Source organism: Hyla sarda, chromosome 8 (assembly GCF_029499605.1).
Source record: "Hyla sarda isolate aHylSar1 chromosome 8, aHylSar1.hap1, whole genome shotgun sequence".
Classification (NCBI taxonomy): Eukaryota; Metazoa; Chordata; class Amphibia; order Anura; family Hylidae; genus Hyla; species Hyla sarda.
In genome coordinates, this window is record NC_079196.1 from 84,827,372 (window position 1) to 84,849,866 (window position 22,495).

The 22,495-nt window shown below is 38.9% G+C and overlaps 1 protein-coding gene across 3 annotated transcripts in view; it reads right to left on the reverse strand.

Annotated features, from left to right (window-relative positions):
- Positions 1-1,371: 1,371 nt before the first annotated feature.
- The window catches only part of VWC2L (von Willebrand factor C domain containing 2 like), a 242,853-nt gene continuing 221,729 nt past the window's right edge, over positions 1,372-22,495 (reverse strand). The window contains exon 3 of one of the 3 annotated variants that reach the window (XM_056536069.1): positions 1,372-6,045. In XM_056536069.1, coding sequence (XP_056392044.1) covers positions 5,869-6,045 — 177 coding nt within the window. In that variant the 3' untranslated portion in view covers positions 1,372-5,868. The remainder of the gene's footprint in view (positions 6,046-22,495) is intronic. The other 2 variants (XM_056536068.1, XM_056536067.1) reach the window with 2 other exon arrangements.

A 22,495-nucleotide genomic window follows, 5' to 3' on the forward strand; every position in this document is an offset into this window, starting at 1 on the left:
AAATGTGAATAAGCCCCCCTGATAAAAGTTTGAATCACTCCCTTTTTCTATTTTTTTAATAAAATAATAAAAATAAATAATAATCATATGTGATACCACCACTTGCATAAATGTTCGGACTATTAAAATATAAAGTTAGCTAAACCGCACGGTCAATGTCGTACACGTAAAAAGATACCAAATTGTGCATTTTTGGTCACTTCATATACCATAAAAATATTATTAGAAAGCGATTAATAAGTCCCATCAGAATAAAAATGATACCGATAAAAACTACAGACCATGGCGCAAAAAATGAACCCTCAAATAGCCTATACACGGAAAAATAAAAAAGTTATAGGGGTCAGAAGATTTTAAACATACTGTTACACATTGCGCTCCGGCCATGAGCGCATTGTCTCCCCTGCTGCCGGCCGGGCTGGGATTCGCATCGCGGGACGCGCCTGCATGCAAATCTCAGCCCGTCACTTACCACAGTCCTCTGTTGCCTCCTCCACTGCCTTTCAGCTGAAATTTAAAGGACCAGTATGCCCATAATTATGTGCAACACCTGACACTACTCTATAAGTCCCTTCACCTCCCACTCTTGCAAAATAAGTAATGACATTACAAAGTACAATTGGTGACGCAAAAAACAAGCCCTTATATGGGCCTGTAGGTGCATAATTGAACGTGTTATGATTTTTAGAAGGTAAGGTGGAAAAAACGAAAGTACAAAAATAGTTTTGAGTCCTTAAGGTGAAAATGGTCTGAGTCCTTAAAGGGTCAAGCAACCATTAGATTGTTTATATAATCAATTAGATTGGCGTTCTAGCCAAGTTGCGGCAGGCACTGAAGACTAGTACAGGCCTCAGACTGCCCTGACAACTAATCATCATTCTGAAATTACACCTGATTGGATCATTACACACCAGGGAAGCATGCCAAAAATTTGTGATTTAAATAGTTAAATGACTGGAATTGGAGAGATCTTTGATTTCGGTCATTACCGGCGGGTGTCGGACGCCAGGTATGGGGCTGGCCCAGGTCACAAGAGTCATATTCTTGTCACCACTGTACCACCCTCCCCTGACAGCAGAAAGCAAAATTGCCCCTGCAGTTATGTTAGTATATACTTATGTATATCTATGTGATCATATAGGAAAGAAGTAATATGTTTAAACAGTTTTCAACAGTTTTCTTATAAACTTCTGAATATCTCTGGCTTGCTCCCAAGGACTGCAATAATCCAGCATGTGTGACCAGTGTCAATGGTAAAAAAGTTATTAAAAAGAAGTGATGCTATAAAGAAAAGCATTTGCCATTATTAACCAACCTGTAAAAGTGTAAAAAAACAACAAAAAACTAATTCACATTGGTTTTCAGGAATTCATCAGAAGAAAATTATTATTGTTGTACTGGACACTTTTATAATTAACAAAATATTTTAATATATTTTTGTAATGCATCAAGTATTTTTCATATGGAACATCTCTGTATAGACAAGGTGGCTTTGCATCAGGGTTCATAGGCATGCTTTTGTTGCTGCCCACTGACACTGAAAAGTTGAGTTCTCTGTCTATGAGGTTTAGCAGAAGATAACCGAAAGCAAAATAAAGGCATACAGGTATATGGAAAAATACATACAGAAATATTTCAAAATAATCACAATAACAGGCAGTTGCATTAACTGAGAACATCAGATACATAAATGATTATAGTTTATATCAGCTTATGATGTACGGCTGTAAGTATAAGAGGTGAAATCTATATGAAACTGCGTAAATAGAATAAATTACACAAAAATAGACTGGGCTACACAAAGTCATTATTATTGGTAAAAAAGAGTCATCATTTATCCATATTTTTTATGTCACATTCCTGATAACTATTAGCATATTATCTAGAGTGAAAACAGAAAAAAATATTTGTTTAGTCGTAGAATTATCTTTAAGTAGGGAATAGGAAATTATGGTTAGGGACAATTTTACTACTCACTGTGGGACCATGTCTGTAGGACAGCTGCTTTAGAGACCATTTACATAAGAATACTTTAAGAGCATGTTTCTTTGCCTACAGACTCCTGAGATTTTAATCCTGTACTGTGTATGGTTCATCTTTAGGACTTTCAAACAATGGCACAGTAAACTATTTTTGTATCATTATTTACACATTTCGTGGCATCTTACTTTATATGAGTTAAAAGATTGAAAATATATTTCAAAGTTGAAGTTTGAAAAGTGATTTAATAAGGTTTTAATAGTATATATATATATATATATATATATATATACATATATATAATTTTTTTTTAATATGGCTGACGGTGGTAAAACAAAAAAAGAAGTGATACTCACCTCCTCTGATCCTCTGCCACTACCATTCCGATGCTCAAGTCCCCGCTCATCACTTCTTCTTCCTGGTTGCTGTGATGCATTAACCCAATAGAAACTGCCTTGCTCAGCCAATCCTTGGCTGAGGTGGGTCACCAGGAAGCATTAGTGGTGAGTAGGAACCAGGAGCGGGAGAACTGAAGCTGCAGAGGGATAGGAGAAGGTGAGTAGGAGAGATAAAGCTCATCTTTGAGAACCTCCCTAGCAAAAAGGGATTTTCAAAGACAGAAAAAACACATTGATTAAAATGTTTTTTTTTTTTTTTTTTTTTATCACAATGTTATTGAACAACCAAATAAAACATTTTAACAGAATACAACAAACAGCGGTGTTGCACGTGGTTGTCTGTCATACAATTTTCTTCATAGTCCAAGGATGCAAAAGTAGCAATGGCACCCAGGCCCTGGTGACTTAAAGGGCCTAATGTTCACTTTTGTCCACGAAATAAAAAACTTGGATAGTGTTGTAAAATCATATGTATATAAGCCCATTTAGGTAAGTTGGGGTGTATCACAGAACTTATTATATTGTCAAACATTCCATTCATCTCAGTGGTGGACCACATTCTTCATACAATGGCATCCCGCTCTTTATAATTTTCATAGGCTTATTTTTTAGCCTACTTATAGGATACATGTTGCTGAGATTAGTCAGAAAGAAATTTCATCTAGTTTCATAATTCCATTTTATTAAATGTCATGGGATTCAGAAGCTTTTGTTTCATTCTTACATCTTTCTCTAATCAACTGTGTAAATAACAATCACAAATATATGACCACTTTTTAGGCACTTCTACATGGTGAAGAATTATTTGGCACTGCCATATGTTTGGCACGGTTTGGGTGCTATGTTTGCTACTGCTGACATTTAGCTGACACTGCTTTACAGGCACTAATATGTGGCTTGTGATACAAGACAATACTACATAACTGGCACTAATATATTTGCAGCATTGTTTTATGGGTACTCTTATGTGACTTACACTAATATGTGAGCAAATTTATGTACTGTTCACTTTTTTGGCAAACCCTGAAAGACAATATTATGTGGGGTATCACATGGCCCAACTACTGCATGCAGATACATTACTGTCCAAAAATTACATTATTGTGTTATGACCGGTTAGTGGGCATAACTGGTATGCTGGCAGATTGCCACCATGATATTCTGCTAGGAGACCCTATTTATTATATAGAGAAGTATTAGCTATTGGGTAAAAGTTTATATTGTAAAACATAAACATTTCAAATGAGCTCATCTCAACATGAGATTTGTTTACCCAATACTACAAAAGCACTTTGTTTGCAGAATGTTAATGGATAATGTAAATTGGCCATCCCTGTCTGGTAGGGAATCATTAGTCACATTTGCCCAGGGCACCATAGAGTCTAGATACTGCCATGGTCATAATTTTAGCAGTAAATACTACGCAGGAAGAATCATCTGTATAATATTTTATATTGTTTATAAGATAACTGCATTTGTTAAAGAAATCTGAATAACTAGGAATTAGATAATATTTAGCATGATCAGAGTATGATCATATAATAATACAGTCATAATTTATACTAATTTTCAAATAAAATAGCATACCTAGTAGTCAAAGCTTTAAAGGAGTTGTCCAGTGCTGAAAAACCTATCCCCCATCCTAAGGATAGGAGATAAGTTTCAGATCGCGGGGGGTCCGACCGCTGGGGCCCCCCCGCGATCTCCTGTACTGGCCCCGCTCGCTGGCCAGATAGCGGGTGTTGACCACCGCACGAAGCTATGCAGCACTGTACATCGCTATGGCAGACCCGGAGATTGCCGAAGACAGCGCTCCGGCTTTGCCATAGAGTTGTATTGAGGGGGAGTGTCAGCCACCACTTCGTGTGGTGGTCAACACTCCCCCTTCCCGCGGGCTGCCAGGGCCCTGTACCGAGCCCCAGTGGTCGAACCCGCCGCGATTTGAAACTTATCCTCTATACTTAGGATAGGGGATAAGTTTGTCAGTACTGGATATCTCCTATAAGTAATAGTAGATCAAAAAGTGGCAAAAAGGAACTTGCAACTTTTTCAATGCCAAAACTGTAAAAAGTGGAAAAAGCAGCTTAAAAACGAAATTATATTTGTTCTCAAAAGTATTTAAAATGTTTAGAAGTGGACTTTACTGCTGTAGATTTTTTCTACAAATACCTTGGGAACAACGTAAAGTTACAAGCCATTGGCATGAATGGATACGCTCTTGTGACTATACCTAAGATATGTAAGGAAATTTGTTAGGCTCCTTTCACCAAAAAAGTATGTGATCTGGAGAAAACATTATTTGCCCATGATGCTCTAGTCAGATAAAAGATCTGATATTTGGAAAAGATATATTAATGCTCTTCGTACCAATGGTATGGTCACTAAAGGATGGATTATAGCTAGTAGATGACCCAAAGCATTGATCACAGCACTGCTGGTGACATATTTTTTAGTGGAAAGGTTAGTCCCCGGATAGTTGTTTTCTTTTGGGAGACTATGACAAAAAACAAAAATTCTTTAATTGACTGCTACTATATTCGTCAGTACCTGTTAAACACCTTAAACTAGTCAATGCCTTGTCGATGTGGTCCTGTGATGTAGGCAAATATATAGCTAACCAAATATACATAGTGTTTATCTAGATAATAATGCATACCTTGTGCTCGAGGTGAAATATAAACAGTACTAAACACATCAATATTTGTGATTGCTATTAGTACTTACTTTACTTTACGAAATATATATCTGTTTATATTATATTAGTTTAGGCTTTGTGTGTTACAAAAGAACTGGGTTGTTTTGGAAATACCCAGGGAACATATTTTATGCAATATATTTATGATATGCTAAAGTGCAGTAAAGCCCAACTGGCGTACTACCCCTGTGTAATACAAATGCAATAAATAATGAGGTAATGGTTTATTTATTAAAAAATACCCCTACTTTACTGCCATAAATGTTGAGGTGTGTTATGTGATCTCATCACTACCCCAAATGGTCTACAATACTCTCGTAGACTGGACAGACTAAGCATCAATTGTTTCTTGGGTACCATACTATACTTTGTTTTGCATTTTCATTTAAGTTTGGCACTGAATGTATTGTTTTTAAATTAGATTTTACTGTAGCTAAACACTGGTCTATTTTTGTATATTTTTTCATAAAAGAATTCAATGGTAACAAAATATGGCTGGAAGTAACAGAGACTAGAAAGAAAGAAAAGATTGTCAGGCGGTCTGGTTTGGAATCGACGAAATGGAACCAACGTTTCCTCAGTGTCACACTAGAAAGTCTCAGCGTTCTGTTTGGTTAAACCTTGTCAAAAAATTGAAGCCACCCCCCTAGAGTAGGACAATATGTGATGCGGAGCTCAGTATGTGAAGTTTTGTTGCGTGTACACAGTTCAGTTGGGTCCAGCACAATGTAACACCTTTACATAAGGAGTATCCGTTTTTCATTAGTCAACAGGCTTGGACGTAGAGGCAGCCCCTTATATGTCTGGTATAGGCACAGCATGTCTATAGGGTTTGCTTCCCATGGCACTCTCGTTTTGAACACTGTGCTGGTTTCCACCAGTCCCCGTTGTGGCAGTGACAAATGTTACAATCATCCACTTTGACTTCGATCCCTGCTGGGATGATAGTGGTGCCTGCAAAGCAGTTAGGCCCTGGAAATGGAGGAAAAAAAAAATGAATTAAAACTGGGTCATATGGTCCAATTCATCTGAATTCAATACAGTAACTAATCTTACCTAAAACATAAGACTGTCCTATGAGGCACAATATTCATAGTCAAACAGAGAAATCTGATATCCTCATACTTGTAAGGTGGCAAGTGATCAGTGCAGAGACCCCAAACAATCAAAAAGTTTTGACACGTCTATGTGACATGTCAAAAGTTTTGTTTTAATGATAGAGTAACTTTAATAGTATTTTTGATGTATTGAAGGGGTTATCCAGGAAAAAACTTTTTTTATATATATATCAACTGGCTCCAGAAAGTTAAACAGATTTGTAAATTACTTCTATTAAAAAAAACTTAATTCTTTTAGTACTTATGAGCTTCTGAGGTTGAGTTGTTCTTTTCTGTCTAAGTGCACTCTGATGACACGTGTCTCGGGAACCACCCAGTTTAGAAGAGGTTTGCCATAGGGATTTTCTTCTAAACTAGGCAGTTCCCGAGACACGTGTCATCAGAGAGGACTTAGACAGAAAAGAACAACTCAACTTCAGAAGCTCATAAGTACTGAAAGGATTAAAAAAAATTAATAGAAGTAATTTACAAATCTGTTTAACTTTCTGGAGCCAGTTGATATATAAAAAAAAGTTTTTTCCTGGATAACCTCTTTAATTGTTTAAATCCGTGCAATAAGTAAGGAGGGAACCTAACCTTTGAGATTTCAGGTTATCTGCTGATCAGATAAATAGAAATTCAATTATCTAGAACAATGCTTTCCAAACAGTGTGCCTCCAACTGTTGCAAAACCACAACTCCCAGCATGCCTGGACAGTCTTTGGCTGGCCAGACATGCTGGGAGTTGTAGTTTTCCAACAGCTGGAGACACACTGGTTGGGAAACACTGAGCACTGAATAATGTCTCCTTAAAGGGGTACTCCGCTGCTCAGTGTTTGGAACAAACTGTTCCGAACGCTGATGTCACACCCTGCCCCCTCAATGCAAGTCTATGGGAGGGGGCGTGATGGCTGTCATGCCCCCTCCCATAGACTTGCATTGAGGGGGAGGGAAGTGACGTCATGATGGGGTGGGGCTATGACTTCACGAGCTCCCGGCGCCGGCTCCAGTGTTCGGAACAGTTTGTTCCAAACACTGAGCAGCGGATTACCCCTTTAACCTCTTTAGTGGCAATATGCTTTCCAATAGCAAAAGTTATCACCAAGTTATCAATATTAAGCTGCTTCCAGTAGAAACATGAATAATTTCACAACTACAGTAAATACTGTATAAAAAGCCTACACACCCTTTTAAAATGCCAGGTTCTTGTGATGTTAAAGAATGAGACAAAGATAAATTGTGTGAGAACTTTTTCTACCATTAATTGGACCCATAACGTGAACAAGTTAATTGAAAAACAAACTGAAATCTTTGAGGGGGGCAAGAAAAAATACATAACACACTATATCCTGATTGCATAAGTGTGCACACCCTCTTATAAGTGGGGGTGTGGCTGTGTTCAGAATTAACCAATCACATTCAAAAGCATGTTCTAAAGAAGTCATTACACATCTGCCATCATGTCAACTGACTCTGAATAATTACTAATAAAGTTCAGCTGTTCTAGTAGGATTTTGCTGACATTTTCTGAGCTGCATCTCTATGCAAAAAGCCACGGTCCACAGATAGCTTCTAAAGCAGGGCTCAAGTCCTGCAGGAACTCATGGGAACGGAGTTCCTGCACTTTTTCCACAGCAGGAACGCAGTTCCTATTAGCAGGAGTCCTGCAGGACCAGCCCTTAAAGGGGCACTCTGCCCCTAGACATCTTATCCCCTAACCACGGCTGTGATACCCCAGACATCCGGTGCATGGAGCGAGCTTTGCTCTGTGCCGAATGACTGGTGATGCGGGGCAGAGGCTCGTGATGTCACAGTAATGCCATCTCAATGCAAGTCTATGGGAGGGGGCATGACGGCCGTCACGACCCCTCTCATAGACTTCCATTCAGGGGCCATGACCGTGACATCATGAGCCTCTGGCACTGCACCCAATGCTCTAAACGAATGCCAGGTGCAGCATGGAGAACGTGGGGGTTCATAGCGTCAGGATCCCAGGGATCAGACATCTTATCCCCTATCCTTTGGATAGGGTATAAGATGTCTAGTACCCCTTGAAGTGGAAATTTTGGGTGAGTTACCACACTTTTTTTTTCCCCAGGACTTGACCCCTGTTCTAAAGCATCAAAGGGATCTCTTTGTTGTAAGATATCAGTCTGGAGATGGGTACAAAAGAATTTCCAAAGTAACACATATACCATAGAACACATTCTACTTTGTAATGACATCAGTAATTTTACATAAAAATCTGTTGCGACACAGAGAAAAAAATAATTGTGGCAAAATTGAAGAAAAAACACCATTTTGTAACTTTTGGGGCTTCCGTTTCTACACAGTAAATTTTTTGGTAAAAATTATACCTTCTCTTTATTCTGTAGGTCCATATGATTCAAATTATCCCCTACTTATATAGGTAAAATTTTGTCGTACTTCTGGAAAAAATTATAACTACATGCAGGAAAATTTATACATTTAAAATTGTCATCTTCTTACCCGTATGAGGGCTCATTTTTTTGTGCCGTGATCTGAAGTTTTTAGCGGTACCATTTTTGTATTGATGTGACTTTTTGATTGCTTTTTATAAATTTTTTCATGATATAAAAAGTGATCAAATATACGCTATTTTGGACTTTGGATTTTTTTTTGCGTGTAAGCCATTGACCGTGCTGTTTAATTAATGATATATTTTTATGATTCGGACATTCCGCACGCAGCAATACCACATATGTTTATTTTTATTTACACTGGGTTTTTTTAAATGGGAAAAGGGGGGTGATTCAAATTTTTATTAGGAAAGGGGTTAAAGGATCTATAGTAACTTTTTTTTAAACTTTTTTTTTTTCAGTGTTATAGCCCCCTCTAGTGGCTATAACACTGCACTAACTGATCTTTTACATTGATCAAAGGTATCTCATAGGATAACATTGATCGATGATTCTGCCGCTTGACTGCTCATGCCTGGATCTCCGGTACTGAGCAGTCATTCGACGATCGGCGACGCAGGTGGAAGGTAAGGACCCTCCTTGTGTCTACCAGCTGTTCGGGATGCCACGATTTTGCCGTGGTGGTCCAAAACAGCCCACTTTGCACTTTAGACGCGGCGATCAACTTTGAACGCCGCGTCTAAAGGGTTAATAGCATGCGGCACCTTGATCAGTGGCGAGCGATTAGCCACGGGTCCGGGCTGTTGTTAGAGGCCGGGCTCAGGGTGTACAGGTATGCCCTGAGACCTTAAGTGGTTAAAGGACATGTAGGAATTTCAGGCAAGCCCTGGCTGTGTGCTACATGTGACAATAATTTCCTGCATTCTTTATATGAATGCACCTATATGGGGTAGTGTGACAAGATGGAAGCCTTTTCTTACAGAGAAGATTATCCAAGCCAGGCTAAAGTTTGCAAAAACAAATATCAAGTTCCCCAAAAGAATGTGGGAAAATGTCTTACAGTTTGACGAAATCAACGTTGAACTTTTTTGCCACAATTCCAAAAGGTTTGTTTTGGCTCAAACACAACACTGCACATGACCCAAAGAACATCAAACCCAAAGTAAAGCATAGTGGGGCTGTTTTACTTCAGCTGGAACCAGGGCCCAAGTTTGGATTGAAGATATGATGAACAGTACCAAATACCAGGCAATTTTCACACAAAATCTTCAGGTGTCCTTTACAAAGCTGAAGATGAAGAGGACATTGACCTTTCAGCACAACAATGACCCAAAGCACACATCCATCCAGAAGAAGATTAACATGTTGGAATGGCCCAGCCAGAGACCAGACCTTTAAAGAGGTACTCCACCCCTAGACATCTTATCCCCTATCCAAGGGATAGGGGAAAAGATGTTTGATCGCGGGGGTCCTGCCGCTGGGGACCCCCCGTGATCTCGGCTGCAGTACCCCAGACATCCGGTGCATGGAGCAAACTTTGACTGGTGGTGCGGGGCGGATGCTCAACAATGTATTGGAGTGTGCACATGTATGCAACCAGCTTGTAGTGTGTTATTTTTTCATTTCCCCCACAATGATTTTAGTTTGTTTTGCAATTAAATTGTTCACGTTATAAGTCACATTAAAGGTGGAAAAAGTTCTGACATTATATATATATATATATATATATATATATATATATAGTTGTCTCATTCTTTAAGATCACAAGAACCTGTCATTTTACAAGGGTGTGTAGACTTTTTCTATCCACTGCACATTATAGCTCTCTGTATGCTACTTATTTGCAGTGAAGGTTTAAGCTTTGACAGTCCAATCCCTATAGGCACCATGGTTCAATAGAATTGACTGGCATATTCACAGAATGGAAGATGTGACAGAACTACAGAAGAGTGTCTTAAATGAAACAGTCTCTTTCCTCCATTTGCCTATTGAGAAAATATTTGATTCCAATTTTCAAGTATAATAATAGGAATAGAATCTGACTGGAGATTATAAGCCTCATCATGTTTTTGAACCACTATTAACTGTACATTTTTCGTATGTTTGTATGTGCATTTTATTACAGTGGATAATAAAATTAGATTTGAAATATGCCTTGTATTATGGGAATATACATTTACATAGTATATTATTAAACTGCTTTAGATGTACTGCAGCTCATTCTAATTCAAGAAAATAGGGCACAGACGATAGTCAAGAGTGCGTCTTTCTTCTAGTTTTATACAACTCATTTAAAGGGGTACTCTGGTGAAAAACAACTTTTTTCAAATAAATTGGTGCCAGAAAGTTAAACAGACTTGTAAATTACTTCTACTTCCAGTACTTATCAGCTGCTGTATACTAAAGAGGAAATTGTATAGTTATTTTCAGTCTGACCACCGTGCTCTCTGCTGACACCTCTGTCCATGTCAGGAACTGTCCAGAGCAGGAGAGGTTTGCTATGGGGATTTGCTCCTAATCTGGACAGTTCCTGACAAGGACAGAGGTGTCAGCAGAGAGCACTGTATTCAGACTGAAAAGAACTACTCCTCTGAAGCATAGAGCAGCTGTTAAGTACTGGAAGGGTTAAAGCGCAACTGTCATGAGTTTTAATCCCCATAAACCAGCCCCAGCTTGACAAAGTTGTTAGAAAGAACAGTTACATCATACCTTTTGCTGCTTTCTAGCAGCTTTAATGATGCTAAAAATGCTTTTAACGATAGTCAGTAACAGTCGGATAGGCGTGGCTATGCCCACAGCCGCCACGCCTATCCCCTGTATGTCAGTGCTGAGGATGCTGTGTGATTTGTCCACAGGTCCCAGCACTGAGAGCCCTTATTACTGTACTGCACTGTAGAAGAATAAACGGTGCCCGTTCATCTATGCACTCCGGTGATGCGGGCAGCCAGCACTTACAGCAAGCACTAGCTCTCCAGCACTGACATACAGGGGATAGGCGTGGCGGCTGCGGGCATAGCCACACCTATCCGACTTAGTATCGTTAAAAGCATTTTCTAGCATCATTAAAAGGAAGCAGCAACATTTATGATTTAACTCTTATTTCTAACAACTGGGGCTGGTTTATGGGGGTTAAAACCCATGACACTTTAAGATATTTTAATAGAAGTAATTTACAAATCTGTTTAACTTTCTGGCACAAGCTGATTTGAAAAAAACAACCTTTAACCAGTTGTCGTCTAAGGACTGAGACGGCAATCAATGTATGACGCGGGCTCCCAACTCGAACCCGTACCATACCGGCCGGCCCCCAGCTGATTCCTGTAGCTAGGGGCCGGCATTAATAGCCGACATGCGGCGAATGCCGCGGCCGGCTATTAACCCTTTAGATCGTTGCTGTCAAAGTTGACTTGCACCGTCTAAAGGGACATTTAAAGTGTTCCAGTAGGGTGGATCGCCCCCCGCAGCATGATCGTGCGCGGGGGGGGGGAGGGAGCATCCACTGCTGAGATATCCAGAGGGCTTACCTCATGTCCTGTGCTGGCCGCTGCGCTGTGAATGATAAAGCAGGCAGGACCAGGCTTTATCAATAGAGCACAGAGCACACAGATCAATGTGGTTCTATGAAACCACATTGATCTGCATGAGGAATCTAATGATTCCTCCTAAAAGTCCCCTACAGTGTAAAAAAAAAGGGTGAATAAATAGTTTAAAAAAACACCCATTAACCCTTTCCTTATTAAAAGTTTAAATCACCCCCCTTTTCCCAAATTCCATATAAAAATATGTAACCATAATAAAAATAAACATAAGCGGTATGTCCGAACTATAAAAATATGTAGTTATGATTTTTTCCAGAATTAAGACAAAATCAAAGCTAGAGTGGGGATCAAAAGTTTTGGCACCCCAGGGAATAATTTGTATTAATGTGTATAAAGAAGCCAAGGAAAGATGGAAAAATCTCCAAAAGTCATCAGATTACAGATTAGACATTCTTATAGTATGACAACAAAAGTTATATTTTATTTCCATCATTTACACTTTCAAAATAAAAGAAAACAAAAAAATGGCATCTGCAAAAGTTTGGGCACCCTGCAGAATTTATAGCATGCACTGACCCCTTTGCAAAGCTGAGACCTGCCAGTGTCATGGATTGTTCTCAATCATCATCTAGGAAGACCAGGTGATGTCAATCTCAAACGTTTTAAATGCCCAGACTCATCTGACCTTGCCCCAACAATCAGCACCATGGGTTCTTCTAAGCAGTTGTCTAGAAATCTGAAACTGACAATAGTTGACGCTCACAAAGCTGGAGAGGGCTATAAGAAGACAAAACGTTTTCAGATGTCAATATCCTCTGTTCGGAATGTAATTAAGAAATGGCAGTCATCAGGAACAGTGGAAGTTAAATCAAGCTAAACCAAGAAAAATATCAGACAGAACAGCTCGCAGGATTGTGAGAAAAACAATTCAAAACCCACGTTTGACTGCACAATCCCTCCAGAAAGATCTGGCAGACACTGGAGTTGTGGTACACTATTCCACTATAAAGAGATACTTGTACAAATATGGTGTTCATGGAAGAGTCATCAGAAGAAAACCTCTTCTACATCCTCACTACAAAAATCAGTGTTTGAACTTTGCAAATGAACATTTAGACAAGCTTGATGCATTTTGGAAACAAGTTCTGTGGACCGATGAGGTTAAAATTGAACGTTTTGGCCGGAATGAGCAAAGGTACGTTTGGAGAAGAAGGGGAACGGAATTTAATGAAAAGAACCTCTGTCCAACTGTTAAGCATGGGGGTGGATCAATCATGCTTTGGGGTTGTATTGCAGCCAGTGGCACAGGGAACATCTCACGAGTAGAAGGAAAAATGGATTCAATAAAATTTCAGCAAATTTTGGATGCTAACTTGATGCCATCTTTGAAAAAGCTGAAGTTAAAGAGAGGATTGCTTCTACAAATGGATAATGATCCCAAACACACCTCAAAATCCACGGGGGATTACATCAAGAGGTGTAAACTGAAGGTTCTGCCATGGCCTTCACAATCTCCTGACTTCAACATAATTGAAAATCTATGGATAGACCTTAAAAGGGCAGTGCGTGACAGACAGCCCAGAAATCTCAAAGAACTGGTAGACTTTTGTAAGGAAGAATGGGCAAAGATACCTCAAACAAGAATTGAAAGACTCTTGGCTGGCTACAAAAAGCATTTACAAGCTGTGATACTTGCCAAAGGGGGCAATACAAGATGTTAATTCTGCAGGGTGCCCAAATGCCATTTTTTGTTTTCTGTTATTTTGAAAGTGTAAATGATGGAAATAAAATCTAACTTTTGTAGCCATACTATAAGAATGTCTAACCTGTAATTTGATGCCTTTTGGAGATTTTTCCATCTTTCCTTGGCTTCTTTATGCACATTAATATACATTTTTACCTGGGGTGCCCAAACTTTTGATTCCCACTGTATATAACTAGGGAATCATTTTAATTGTATGGACCTACAGAATAAAAAGAAGGCGTCATTTTTACCGACAAATGTACTGCGTAGAAACGGAAGGCCCCAAAAGTTACAAAATGATATTTTTTTTCTTCAATTTTGTCGCACAATTATTATTTTTTTGTTTCGCCATAGATTTTTGGGTAAAATGACTGATGTCATTACAAAGTAGAATTGGTGGCGCAAAAAATAAGCCATTAAATGGATTGTTAGGTGCAAAATTGAAAGGGTTATGATTTTTAAAGGGTTAAGGCTTGTTTTTTGAGCTGAAATCTTTAGTTTTTATTATTACCCTTTTTGTTTTGATAGCACTTTTTATGGAAATCTGAAAAAAATGATAAAAAAATGATAAAAACTTTTTTATCATTATTATTTTAGTCATACTCTTTCATGAACCCCAAAATCATCCACATTCAAACAGCATAAGTAAGAAGTTTCAAACTCTTAATAAATTATGCACAACTGATGAAAGAGTTTGGTGACTGTACAGTATTTTGAGACAGCGTTTTTTTTTGTGTTTTTTTTTTACAAAAATCAAGGCTTTAAAGGGGTATTCCAGGAATTTTTATTTTCTATTTGATTATGCTACAGGGGCTGCAAAGTTAGTGTAGTTCATAATATAGTGTCTGTACCGGTCTGTGACGGCTGGTCTTGCATTTTTAACAGCATACGAAATTACTCCTGTCTCGGGTATTTCCCAGGATGCAGTGCGTCCGAGACCTGACATCACTAGTCAGGTGATGACAGGGAACCTGTCTGCTTCAATGGGTGGAACAGCTGGAGGCACCCTGATTAGAAAGCACTGACCTTTTTCCTTGAATTTAGTGTGTATATATATATATATATATATATATATATATATGTATAAATATGTGTTGGACGATAATGATTAAATATACACCTTGTATATTTAATTATTATGGTCCAACATATATTTAGTATCAATTTTAATATTGCCCTTACTGCATTGAGCATTAATCCAACCACTATGGCCACATCTCCATACAGTTCAATCATATATATATATATATATATATATATATATATATATACAGTAAATTCCCATTATCATTACATCCCCAAGTTAAGTGATTTACTTTCACCGCGTGTTACAGTACCCTTACTAACATCTTCCTGCAAGCGAATTGTTGTGCTTCTTGCAAGGAAACACTCGCATGTCCACGAATAATCATTTATTTTCACTGCGCGCACAGCGTCCCTAGTAACATATCTTCCCCACAGCCTGCCGTAACCTCCACTGACAGCGTCTGAGGAGTGCTTAGTCCATGCAGGGCACGGAAAGAAATCTTGGTACAAATTCACCTTCCCCTGCACGGCGCTAAGCGCCGTCGAGGCAGAAGACATAAACTCAAGCCCATACACATTGATGTACATTTATTTATTGGTATAACATCCAACCAATGAGCAGAATACTATGGACACTGTTTACATTGCACGTCATTGCTCTGCGTCTCTGACAGAAGCACTGACGTCAGACCAGTGCCAATTAATTATCTTTTAGCGCCCTTATGGCTTTATAAACACACTGTCTGCACTGCTTGTATATGCCATTTTTAACATTGAGAAAGAGGCTAGCAAAGGCCTTGAAATGCGTTAGTATGTATTGGCTATCTAATAAAAGTACTTTTCTTCTACATGTCACTAATTGTGATTTCATGAGATGGTTGCGCCGAGAACCCGTGGGATTTTATTTTCTTACTCCATTTTGATATCTCTACATTCGGCTGAGGACCCCTGACTGCCGAAACCCGGGTGGCTGCACCGACATTCTAATGCTGTTACTGGTGGTTGTGTCTGGCACACAACCACAAAAGGTGAGCAAGATTGCCCCTATTCCTTATCTATATGGATGGGCATCATTGCACTATCTAGACTACCATGAGACCATGAGAAGCTCTGCTTTGTTTTTTCAGACACATTCACGCAATGTACATCAGTCACAAACTTCAGGCAAATATACATTTACTTTAGGGACTGTAGCATTCTTATATCAGTCCACACCACTGTTAGTCACTAAAATGTCATATAACTAATGTTATTTCTTCCTGTCTTAATGTGCCCAGGGTACAGGGTATTCCTGTAACTAACCAAATGCACGTACAAAAGTAAGGTAACAGAATGTAAAACGTTATCCTGAGTAAAGTGTTCTAGGGGTAAGTGTGTAATGCCGATAGACCCTAGTAGCCAAGGCATTGGTCAGAAAGCCTCTGGCAACCCAATCCACAACCAGTGTCTAATAGCAAAAATAAACAGTGGTATAATGTCAAAGTGTATGTATAAGCATTGCCGTCACCATGCATACCAAGTCTAATAGGCTAATAGTCAGTCAAGTGTCAGTCATAGTCAGATATATCATAGTACTAATCAAATGTCGCAGTACTCATAAGGTGTGATGTCATAGTCATAATAGAATGTCAGATATAGTCCAGTGTCATAAAGTGTTTTAGTCTGTCAGAAATGTATAGTCAGCTATGTCTGTTATATGCATAGTCACTAATTGTGCATAGTCCCTAGTCATACCTACTAAAAAAAAAAAAGTAATGTCACAAGTATAAGTCATGTCATTATAGTCATAGGTATATTCATAAGATAATAAATCCTTTTTTTAAGCAAGTCCTAGAGTTATACTGTTCATCAGATTTGCAGAGCATGTATGGACATTATATACAGAGACTCTTATCACCAGTTCATTAGTTTAGTTTAGTCAGCCTGGAATTGGACGTTGTATGTAATGCTTCAGGACTGCATATGGCCCAGTGGCCATTTCGCTCCTCTCCCTAAGGGGACAGACGTCGAGGGCGCCTTATATTAAGTAAGGGGGTTTGTCGTGTCCCAGTACAGAACATGGTTCTGTACAGTTTCCTAGAGTCCCCTCAGGTAGAGTCCGTCAAGTCCACAGGGCTCTCCTGCAGGATCCCCCTAGGTCATTATTATGATTTCTATTGTACATTAATTCTGTATGTTTATTTCAGGTATTGTACAGTGAATATAAGCTATGTGCAAAGGTTATTCGGATGTTTAAACTGTATAGGACCTTCCTAAGGTCATGTGATAGGTGATCACCTGATACCCAGAGTTCCAGAGGCACAGGTAACCTCAGGCAACCAGCTACCAATGGGCTTTAGTCCAGCCGCCTGATATATAAAGGGCTGTAGTCTCCACACTAGCTCTTGGTTTCTGCTTTTTAGTTCCTGGACAGTAAGCAAACACCAGTCGTGTACATGTTCCGTCCAGTACAGCTAGGCCAAAGCCTACAAGTCTTTAGCCACATCTAATCTGTAAGTCTCATCCATGTTTGCAATTCAAGTCTCTACTGTCCCTACCAAAGTCATAACAGTAGCACAGTGGCCTGCATCATCATTATTACCACTACAAGTCCAAGCAAGCCTGAGAGGTTCCCTGTGTCCCGGTCACCCATGTGGAAGTCGGCTATCTGCCATACACGAAACAACCACATCGTGGGGTCACAAACACTAGGGGTTAACAACATCTTGCCCCAGGAGTTAATATCATCTTGCCCCACCACCTACACCGCTACACCCCGTGGTCCTGCCATACACCGTGGGTCACACACTACTTTCTGCATTCCCTCAAAGTATAAGACTATAAGACTGGGCAGAATCACATCAAAATCAATGGGGCTTGAATTTCAGCAGAATTTTGTGTTTAAATAAAGCACAAGATTATGTTAAAATTATTTTGCAATTCAATCTCAATATACAGTATAGGCCATTGTTAAGGTATGTCCTGGACTTACACTGAATAGCTTTGTGTACCTTTTTTTTTAGGTAACAGGCTGACAGTAACAGGGTATGTTAACCCAAGCTTTTCTGAATGGAATTTCTGCGGAATTGTGGAAAATACGCCATTTGAACATACCTTGATAATGTCAGCCTGTTGCCTAAAAAAGGTACACTAAGCTGTCCGGTATGAGTCCCTGTTAGGACATACCTTAAAGGCCTATACTGTATATGTACAATCAATAATCTATGGACATATTGACAAAAATAATAATAAAAACATTGATTGACTAATAAAATAAAATTATAAATATTTGGTACCCTGAAACTCAAATCATACAAATTAAACATAAATAATTGTAAAAAAAAAAACTCACCTCACTTAAAGAGGAACTGTCATTATGAAAAACTTTTTATATTTTGTAGTACTACTGATAAGATTATTTTTAAATATACATTTATTTTTAAAAAATTTAAATTTTACAAAAAAAAAAAAAAAAAATGAAAATAGCCACCACTAGGGGTCATCTGTCTTTATGCAGACAGACTACCCTGTATTTTGCAGCATACTGGATATCGGCAGTAAAGCATGTTGGTATCCAGTATAGGAGATCACCCTTGCCCCACTACAGCCTATAGCTGTTCCTAAACTACAACGCCCATGATGGAAGTTGTAGTTATACAACAGCTGGTGGTAAAATCTTTGTAAAACTCTGTTTTAGAGCTGTTTATTCTTCAGCTTTGTGCCTCCAGCTCTTGCACAACTACAGACAAAGGATGTGTGGGCATGCTGGGAGTTGTAGTTTTCCAACAGCTAAAGGCAACACTGCTCTAACACAGTGCTTTACAAACGCAACAGCTCCAGCTCTTGCAAAACTACAACTACCAGTATACTTGAACAGCCAAAGCTTTCTCTGACTCCTGAATAAAAAAGAAACTAACCAGACATTCAGGTGTCTGTGAAAGCTGAATGACATACATAGTGAAAGCTATGTTGATTAGCATCCAGCTTTACTAGGAACAGATAGAAAATGTATGCATAGAAACTACTGTGCAGTGATTTGCAGACTGCCAGGCTGCTCGCAGACTCGGAGCAGATGAGTCATCACAGTGAGGAAGAGAAGGACACACCCCCTCCAGAAGGAAGAACAAAAAGCAGGTGAGCAACATATAAAGGCTATTTGTAAGGGATATATAGGTCCTAGACACATAAAAATGATATGTACATGATCAGGATTAGGTACTGAGTAACATAACTTTTTTTTTTTTTTTGCACTGTGACAGGTACGCTTTAAAACCAAAACTGGCTCAAACATTAAAAGGTTAATAACTGTATGTCATTTTCTACACAGATCTTTATTCCTTACACGTGTAATTAGATCAACGATAATACATTCAGTTGCTCTTTTAGTAAGTAAATGCAGGGTTATTAGCCTTGTGAGGTTTTACTACTCTCCATATTTTCTCATAATAATGATTTTCTCAGACAAAAGTACTTATGGAACATTATAATCTACCAAATGGTGCACAGTCTAGGACTGCTGTGAATGGATAATAGACAGTATAAATCATCATGTGAGAGTATTCTGGTAGGGGGTGGTCGGGGCTACTTGTGGGAATGCAACTTGCCTCCTGGTTATTCTGTAAGATAATAGTTTGGAATCCAATGCGGGCACACTGGTATTGGCTGTCTGCTCTTACATACCATATAATGCATCATTCTCTTCCCGAGCCTGCCTGATGTATGGCAGCATGTCAGCTTTCTTCCAAAAATTTGCATATCTTCTCTTGTTTCATTTGTCAAATGGTAATACAGGTAGATTTCAGTATATCAGTGTTGCAATGTCTTAAATTGAAAGGTATATGAATCTTAAGAAAAAATAACACTGAAAAATGACATGTTAAGGCACTGTCATATTGTAATTTGTGCTAAAATGACTAAAGATGGCATGGGTAAAGGGAAAGGGAAAAATGGTCATCTGTATAGTTGGTTATCTGCCTTTTCTTTTTTTAAGCTTTCACTGGATTTTCTAAATGGCTTCATAACAATGTAAGATACTGTAAGTGATGATCTAATGTCCAGTACTAAAATCATGGCCGTAAATATTGGCACCCCTGAAATTTTTCAAGAAAAATATGTATTCCTCACATAAAAGGATTGCAGTAACACATAGTTACATAGTTACATAGTTAGTACAGTCGAAAAAAGACATATGTCCATCAAGTTCAACATGGGAATTAAGGGGTAGGGGTGTGGCGCGATATTGGGGAAGGGATGGGATTTTATATTTCTTCATAAGCATTAATGTTATTTTGCTATACACAGTTATTCCCTTTGTGTGTATTGGAACTAAATTAAAAAAGGGAGGTAAAAAAGCAAATTGGACATAATGTCACACCAAACTCCAAAAATGGGCTGGGCAAAATTATTGGCACCCTTAACTTAATATTTGGTTGCACACCCTTTGGAAAAAAATAACTGAAATCAGTCGCTTCCTATAACCATCAATAAGCTTCTTACACCTCTCAGCCGGAATGTTGGACCCACCTCCTTTGCAAACTGCACCAGGTCTCTTTTATTGGAAGGGCACCTTTTCCAAACAGCAATTATAAGATCTCTCCACAGGTGGTCAATGGGATTTAGATCTGGACTCATTGCTGGCCACTTCAGAACTCTCCAGTGCTTTGTTGCCATCAATTTCTGGGTGCTTTTTGACGTATGTTTGGAGTCATTGTCCTGCTGGAAGACCCAAGATCTCGGACACAAACCCAGCTTACTGACACTGGGCTGTACAGTGTGACCCAAAATTTGTTTGTAATCCTCAGATTTCATGATGCCTTGTACACATTCAAGGCACCAAGTGCAAGAGGCAACAAAACTGCCCCAAAATATAATTGAACCTCCACCATATTTCACTGTAGGTACTGTGTTCTTTTCTTTGTAGGCCTCATTCCATTTTCGGTAAACAGTAGAATGATGTGCTTTACCAAAAAAGCTCTATCTTGATCTCATCTGTCCACAAGACATTTTCCCAGAAGGATTTTGGCTTACTCAAGTTTATTTTGGCAAAATGTAGTCTTGCTTTTTTATGTCTCTGTGTCACCAGTGGGGTCCTCCTGGGTCTCCTGCCATAGCATTTCATTTCATTCAAATATCGACAGATAGTTTGCGTGGACACTGATGCTCCATGAGCCTGCAGGACAGCTTGAATATCTTTGGAACTAGTTTGGGGCTGCTTATCCACCATCCGGACTAACCTGCGTTGACACCTTTCATCAATCATTCTCTTCCCTCCACGCCCAGGGAGATTAGCTACAGGGCCATGGGTTGCAAACTTCTTGATAATGTTGCGCACTGTGGACAAAGGCAAATCTAGATCTCTGGAGATGGACTTGTAACCTTGAGATTATTGATATTTTTCCACAATTTTGGTTCTCAACTCCTCAGACAGTTCTCTTCTCCTCTTTCTGTTGTCCATGCTTAGTGTGGCACACACAGACACACAATGCAAAGACTAAGTGAACTTCTCTCCTTTTTATCTGCTTTCAGGTGTGATTTTAATATTGCCCACATCTGTTACTTGCTCCAGGTGAGTTGAAAGAAGCATTACATGCTTGAAACAATCTTATTTTTAACAATTTTGAAAGGGTTCCAATAATTTTGTCCAGCCCATTTTCGGAGTTTGGTGTGACATTATGTCCAATTTGCTTTTTTTCTTGAAAAATTTTAGGGGTGCCAACATTTACTGCCATGACTGTATATAGGCAGCTTGGGCTTCATCCTCACTTATTGAACTATGACCACTTTGATGGATTAATTAATTGAGGGACCTAAAGAAATACTGAGTGATAGCATTTACTTTAATGGGGCCAGTCTGAATTTCTGTATTTTGATGTGAGACTTGCTGTCAAAGGTATTGAACATACTCAAGCCAAGATGGAACTCACATGGCAAACACAAACAGAGGGCTCCCTTAGAAGAATTGTATATGGTCCCACATCTTATCACAGAGTGTCCCTTAATCATAATCTGACAGTAATTGTAAACCCTAAATGACACTGTGAAGGTATTTTAATAGTGAAACAGCAACAGGAATGGTAATCGCTTTCTCCAAGGTTCCTGTCGTATGTAGATGTGGTTTCAGGAAGTGCATATCCCATCAAGGGAAAGCTGAGTGGGATATGACAAATCCAGAAAATAGTTTAATTCCTGGGGAGTCTTAGCTTGCTAGGGACTTTTATAAGTCCTGCTATAGGACCTGTTTTTTTTTTTGTTTTTTTTTAATGAAAGGCAGGTTTGATAGAGGGACCTTTCATCCCTTTCCTGGGCCACTCCAGGATTTGACACAATCCCAGATCAGCACAGGTGTTAAAGACAGATAGTTACTGGGATTTAAAGATAGGTGAAAGTCAACAAAAGTCTATGAGCTGAGGCTGTGAGGAACCTCTGATAAGAGTTAAATTTCCTGAGCACACATTTACCTGAGTAACACATTTGTTGGGTGGCTGGTAGTAAGCCACCTGTATAGATAGGGAAGTTTGATCTGTGTAGTTAGCACTGGATAAGCAGGATTTTTTTTAATTTGTTGTGTCTGAAGCTAAAGGCTTTTTTTGTTACTGAAAATAAAAACAGTAGAAGCTCTGTTTAAACATTACTTCCATGTCCCTGTCTCTGACTGCT